The 6,049-nt window shown below is 56.5% G+C and overlaps 1 protein-coding gene across 2 annotated transcripts; it reads right to left on the minus strand.

Annotated features, from left to right (window-relative positions):
- Positions 1 to 9: 9 nt before the first annotated feature.
- On the minus strand, positions 10 to 4,740 carry Pheta1 (PH domain containing endocytic trafficking adaptor 1). 2 transcript variants are annotated; one of them, XM_005344466.2, is made up of 4 exons: positions 4,630 to 4,740; positions 3,405 to 3,489; positions 2,691 to 2,770; positions 10 to 1,565 (listed from the first exon to the last, which is right to left on the minus strand). In XM_005344466.2, exon 4 carries the CDS (start codon positions 1,539 to 1,541, stop codon positions 828 to 830), a length of 714 nt encoding a protein of 237 aa, XP_005344523.1. In that variant the 5' UTR covers positions 1,542 to 1,565; positions 2,691 to 2,770; positions 3,405 to 3,489; positions 4,630 to 4,740; the 3' UTR covers positions 10 to 827. The 2 variants fall into 2 exon arrangements, with proteins under 2 accessions (XP_005344523.1, XP_013205254.1); XM_013349800.2 differs by lacking the exon at positions 4,630 to 4,740 and adding an exon at positions 3,685 to 4,088.
- Between the last annotated feature and the right edge of the window lie 1,309 nt (positions 4,741 to 6,049).

Below are 6,049 nucleotides of genomic sequence, written 5' to 3' on the forward strand. Positions count from 1 at the left end.
GTGGGGGGGTGGGGGGGTGAGGATACTAAACTTCACTGCTGGAAGAAAGACAAAAGCAATACCTTATAAACTTCAAAGTGAAACCCACAGCCAAGCCCTGGCGCCTGAACCAGCAGGCAGCCAAGAGGCTCTGGTGGCAAAATCACCTACAGAACCCCAACTCAGGGCCTCCCGGGACAGACAAGTGGGGCCAGGGTGAAATCTGTCCATCTGACGCAGAGACTGGAGCGAGTGTCCTCCAGTCCCCAGGGCAGGGCACTGAGGAGGACTGTAAACAAGACCCAGGTGGGGCAGGTTGTCCCGCCCAACACTCTGGAAGAGAGCCAGCACTGAGCAGGGACCCAGCAGGGAGGCCCACTGGTTGTCTGGAATCAGGCAGAGGTGAAGCTGGGAGGAAGCTAGGCCACAGCCCAGGACTGGAGGTTACTTGGCTCTAAGAGGCCCTGCCTGCCAAGGCCGGGCAAAGTCCTGCCTTAGCTGGTTCCAGGCCAGGGCCTTGGGGATTTATCCAGTTTAACTCCACCTTCTACCTGCTGCTTCAGACCCAAATGAGAAGCCCATGCAGCAGCCTCTGGGCCCAGGCTTCCTGACCCTTGTGAGGACCAGTACTAGGTGGACCTTGGGCCCCATGGGCCTTACTCCAGGGCTGTCCTGGGGCAGGACTCTCTAGCAACCAATTCCTTGAGTTCTTGTAGAATGTTCAGGTCCCAGGTTCTTCTTGGCAGTAACTGCCACTGAGCCCCAGAGGTCAGGTCTTCTGGGTCACATGTCCTTTGTCCCCCGGAAGCCTGGCTTTACTCAGGCTTCCCTCACAGCCAGTAGGCCCCTTAAGGCTGGTCCTGTGTATGAGTCCCACCAGACTCAGAAGGATGCCAGGAGACCTCCAGGCCAGCTAGGCCAGTGTGGCCTCCACGCCACTGGCTCCTGAGGGCCCGCACCTCCAGTCCATACTGCTCATGTAGCTGGGCGAATGATAACAAGGGCCCATTGGAAGCAGAGGCCCTGCGACGGGGCGGTAGCGGTGGGCGCTGGGGGGCTGCAGTGGGTTGCTCAGGCAGCGCACTCCATACTGCCCGGCCATTCTCCTTGGGTCGAGGGTTCAAGACTGGGCTTGGGCTGGCCGGCAAGGCATTGGCAGGGCTTCCCTCCCGCATGGCTGCCAGCTGCTGCTCCAACTCACGCACCACTAAGCGCAGGTAGTGGAAGCTGGCTCGTGACAGCGCCTTCACCCAGCCCTCCAGGGCCGCCTGGCTATCAGCTGCCAGCACGTAGGGCCGAGAGCGACCACCAGCAAAGTGCACGGCGAAGGCAAACTCCTCCCGGACATCCACCAGCTCCACCGTGCACCCCTCCAGCAGGATGACGCCCAGCGGCTCGCGGCTGGCCTCTGCCTCGAAGTAGAAGAGCATGTTGCCACGAAGCACGAACCAGCGCCGGTGCGAGCCCGCCCCGCGTCCACCACGCTTGTGGAGGAAGCCAGCATTGTCCACTGGAGCATCGCAGGTTGCGTAGAAGGCCAGGCTGCGCTCGTTCAGCTTCATGGCCGCAAGGCCTGCGCTTGTCCCCTGCACCAGAGCTGATGTTATTCCTAAAATCACCAACTCCCAAGGCCACCAGCGGCCACCTTCCACCACACCCACACCAGCCCCACAGTGAGCGCGGGGAGACAAGACTCGAACCCAAGTCTCACGTGGCCACTCGGAGCCCTCCTGCTGTCCCTAATTCAGGAAAGAACATTAAGCATTCTGAGCTCTCTCGACACCACGCAAGTTAGCTCCAGCAGGCAATGACCTTGGGTGGCCCAGGCTAGTGACCATGCCTCAGTTGGGGAAACAGAGGCACACTGAGGAAACAACCACACAGCCAAGGTCACAAAACAAGTTGGCTAGAGCCTTTGTTGGCCCCAGGAGGTCCCTTAGGTCCCAGCTCTGTGACTCAGCCTGGTGAGAGGTGAGCCATAGAGCATGGCAGGTAGGGGAAGAGTGAACACAAAGGCCCTGTGCTGAAACCCTACTGCTATGAGGAATGGGGACCAGAGGGGGTGGAGGAAAACTCACCCAGTGTGCTGAAGCAGCTGTCAGCAAATAATCTAGGTAAAACAGGAGCCCGGCCCAGACTGACAGGGAGGGGCAGGGCACTCTAACATAGGGGGGCAGCAGTGGGCAGGAGGACCTAGCGGGTGGTGGCACACCGGTGCCCAATGTGGCATCTTGGAGGAGGTCCTGCGCCCTGCTGCCCCTGTCACGGCCATACTTTTCAAGAGTATATGAAGAGCCTGGAATGAGTAAACACTCAGCCAATGTCCACCCCTTCTGCCTGGGTGGCAGGTGCTGCCCGAAGTCAGGAGGAATGAGGCCTGGGTGGTGGCTCTGTGGGGCCAGGCTGTGCCACCAGATAGGTGGAGGGAGAAGCAGCTGCCAAACAAATACTTATTTTCCTGCCACCTCCTGCCACCCACACTGCAGTCAGGGACAGCTTCCTGCCGAGCTGGAGGCTGAGACCTGCTTATCCCCATGGAGCAATGGGGCTGGGACCTCAGCCCCTGAAGGCTCTGGTGTGTGTAGTCCTCACTCTGCCTCCTTGTGCTGCGTGGCTTCTTATATCCGCTGTCCCTCTCTACGCCTGTTTCTGCGTAAGTGACTCATGCATCCCTCCCAAAACATCCATCGTGCCCACCCGACCCTGCTCACTCAGTTACAAGTCAGCTCAGTCTCCAGGCTGGGTCACCTCGGTGCACACAGTCAGCCTCTCTGGATCTCTAGTTCTTCATCTATAAAATGAGAGCAAAAGTGACTAAGTCAAGTTTATGGCAATGAGATCGGGACCCGGGGAACCAGGCCCTCTGCCATGGCAGCTGTTAACAGCGTACTTCGCCCCCCCTCTAGTCTGTCCTGTCTCAGTGAATGGCCCCTGGTGTACCCCTCCCCTCCACATCTAATCACTGAGGCCAGGTGATCCTCCCATGCCCGCCTCAGTCTTCCAAAGCAATGGTTTTCTAGGTCCCCATCTCTGTTTGCTGGAATCACTGCAGTGGCCTCTACAGCTGTCGCCTGCCTCCACCTTTGCCCCTTCCTATCTTGCCACTCAAGGTAAGATCACCTCTCCTAGAGCATCCACAAAGGGGCCCTTATCTCCCATAACTTCTGCCCACTTCTCAGCTCCCCCAATCTCAGCTCCTTTCCCAATCTCTTCCTGCCTTTGTCCCCAGACCTCGGCCACTTTGACCGCCTTTCTGTCCCCCAAATGCACCAGACACTTTCCTACATCAGGACCCTTGCCCTGACTGTTACTTTCTGCCTGGGCTGCCGTTCCCTACCACATGGTGGGCTTCACCACTGCCTGGGAGGCATCCTCAGACCACAAGACACCACCAGGCACTCTACTGCACCCCAGCTGAAGATTACCTGGTTCATTCATGCCTGCTCCAGGAAGGGAGGGTTTTTCTGTCTGGATGTGAGAGCCCAGTGTATAGCAGGTACTTCTGGGAGTCTACAGGGCAAAGCAAACCTCTGTCAAGATGAGGGCGCTGTGACAAGGAGTGGTCCCCATTCCACATTCATAGATGGGAAAATTGACCTGCCCCAAGAACAGGGCTCAGAGCAAACAGCCCAAGTGGGGCACTAACCTAGGGGTCATTCTACCCCACTAAGATTGACAATAACTTGCCCAGTGCCCATCACTTACCCACTCTGACTGCGCAGATGGGGCCACCCTAGCAGACAGAAGGCCCAGCCAAGTCCCTGACCCTTGCCTGCTCCAGCTGAGCAAAGAAAAAGAGGCTGAGACACTGGTTTTAGCTTCCCCTGGAGGGAGCACCTGCTCCCCGTTTTCTAACCACCCTGCGCTCCCTCCAGTTCAGTCTGCTGAGAGCACCACACTACTGAATCAACAGGGCAAGATGCTCTAGTAACCAGAAAACTGTCCGAGTTGGTCTAGGGTGGGAGACTAGTCACAGCCACTTCCCAGACCTCAGTTTCTTCAACGGGCTTCAAGGAGGCTCAGAAGATAAAAATAAGGACACCCTATGACAAACTACAGGGGAAACATTCTGAAGCAGGCAGAGCACCCGCTGTGGTAGCTCACACCTGTCATTCCAGCACATGGAAGATAGAGGCCAGCCTCAGCTACAGAGCAAGACCCTGTTTGATCCCAGCACTCGGGAGGCAGAGGAGGCAGATCTTTGAGTTAGAGGCTAGCCTGGTCTACATATAGAGTTCCTGGCTGGCCAGCCACAGCTACACAGTCTCAAGACCCTGTCTCAAAAACAACAAACCAGTTCAGTGGATAAAGGTGCTTGCACCCAAGCCTTCTGACGGGAATTCGATGACCAGAAACCAACCACATGGTAGAAGCAAAGAACCAACTCCTGCAAGTTGTCCTGTGACCTCCACACGCGCGCACGTAAACAAAAATAAATATTAGAAATTATAAGACAAGTGATGAGTCCCCTATCCGTGGGGTTATAGCTGGCTCCAGAGCTAGGACTCGAGAGAAACTGAGGCAAGCACTACCGCAGAACCGCAAGCCCGGGCGGTGCGCCCCCGGACCGCGATGGAGGCCGCGGGCGGGTCCCGTGCGACGGCCGCGCAGATCCTGTCCCCGTCGCCGTCCCCGCCTACCGGGTCTCACCTGGCTGAGGGACTGGCGCGACCGTCTGTCCGTCCCATGGCCCGGAACCGCTTGGGGAGCGGCGGCGAATGAGCGCTTTGTCTCCCCCACGGCCGAGCTGCGGAGACCTGCGGGCGCCCCTTTAACCCTGAGCGGCCCGCCCTGGAGGGGCCGGCCCCTGAGCCCTACATGCCCGCCCATTGGCCAGCCCCCACAGGCCCCGCCTTCAGGATCGCCACGCCCCCACTCGCGAGCATGGAAACCACTCTTAAAGGGACCGTGCTGAAGTCACTTGGAGTCTCCAGGGTTCTGTCCTAGAAAAACGGAGGATCTGAGCCAAGGAAAAAAACTAGTGCAGCGTCAGAAGTTAAAGACGCAAAGCTTGCAGCACGGCCCAGCGGGTAAAGGCGCTTGCTGCTAGTCTGAGAACCTGAGCTCAATCTCTGAGACCTATAATACGGAAGGCTCCAGAGCACTGACTCCCACTAGGGCACAGTGGCACGAGTCTGTTCACACACAAACACACACAGAGAGAAATGTAAGAGATGGGTGTGCTAATGCAGACCTCTAATCCCACTGCAGTGCAGGCAGAGGCAGGTGGATCTCTGTGAGTTCAAGGCCGGTCTGCTATATGCGTTCAGATGTAGACTAGCCTGGACTCCAAAAAGGAGAATCTGTCTTTAAAAAAATTAACCCATGGCGTTTCCAGACAAAATCAACAGGTCTGTTGTAAATGTGCAGCACGCATTTACATTTGCCCAAGTCAACATTTGCCCAAGTGAAAAGGAAAGTTCTAGAAGTTAACAAAGCCGAAGGTCCGCGGAACCACTACACCTTTGTGTGCTCTCTCAACAGAAGCTCAGCGTCGCTGGGCTTCCACATTTTGTCCGTAAAATATAAAGACAAGCGAATTATTTACAGGGTGTGATTCAGCTGCAGGCATTCTCAGTAAATAGGAATTGCTAGAGTTTTACTTTTTCCCCTCCTCTTCCCAAAATAACCCGGTTCCACCTCCCAGAATCCTTTACTTCCTGTGCTTTCGGCCTCCTCACTTCCTTTTACCTTCCTACCCCGGGTCCTCCCAGCCTGAGGACAAGAGAAAAACAGGACAGACCAGGATCCCTGTTCATTCCAGATCGACTTGCCAGCACCTACTATGTGCAGCCTGGTCCAGAGAGAAGTAGCCAGAAGTCAATCAACAAACAATGCTAAATGTGTGGTGTGAGGAAGAGGAATAGGCAAGAGCAGGAGGACAGCCTTAAGACAAGTCTCAGACACAGCCTTGAGGAGCAGCAACCTAGCGGGATGTGTGAGAACCTTGGGAGACCTGCAGGAAGGGGTCCCCCGAGCAGCAAGTCCAACAGGCCCAGTGTGCAAGTGGAGGAAAAAGAAGTTAGGGCCATATTGCAGAGAACACCGTGAAACTGGAGGAAAACGTGGC

The sequence above is a fragment of the Microtus ochrogaster genome, chromosome 2 (genome assembly GCF_000317375.1).
Source record: "Microtus ochrogaster isolate Prairie Vole_2 chromosome 2, MicOch1.0, whole genome shotgun sequence".
Taxonomy (NCBI): Eukaryota; Metazoa; Chordata; class Mammalia; order Rodentia; family Cricetidae; genus Microtus; species Microtus ochrogaster.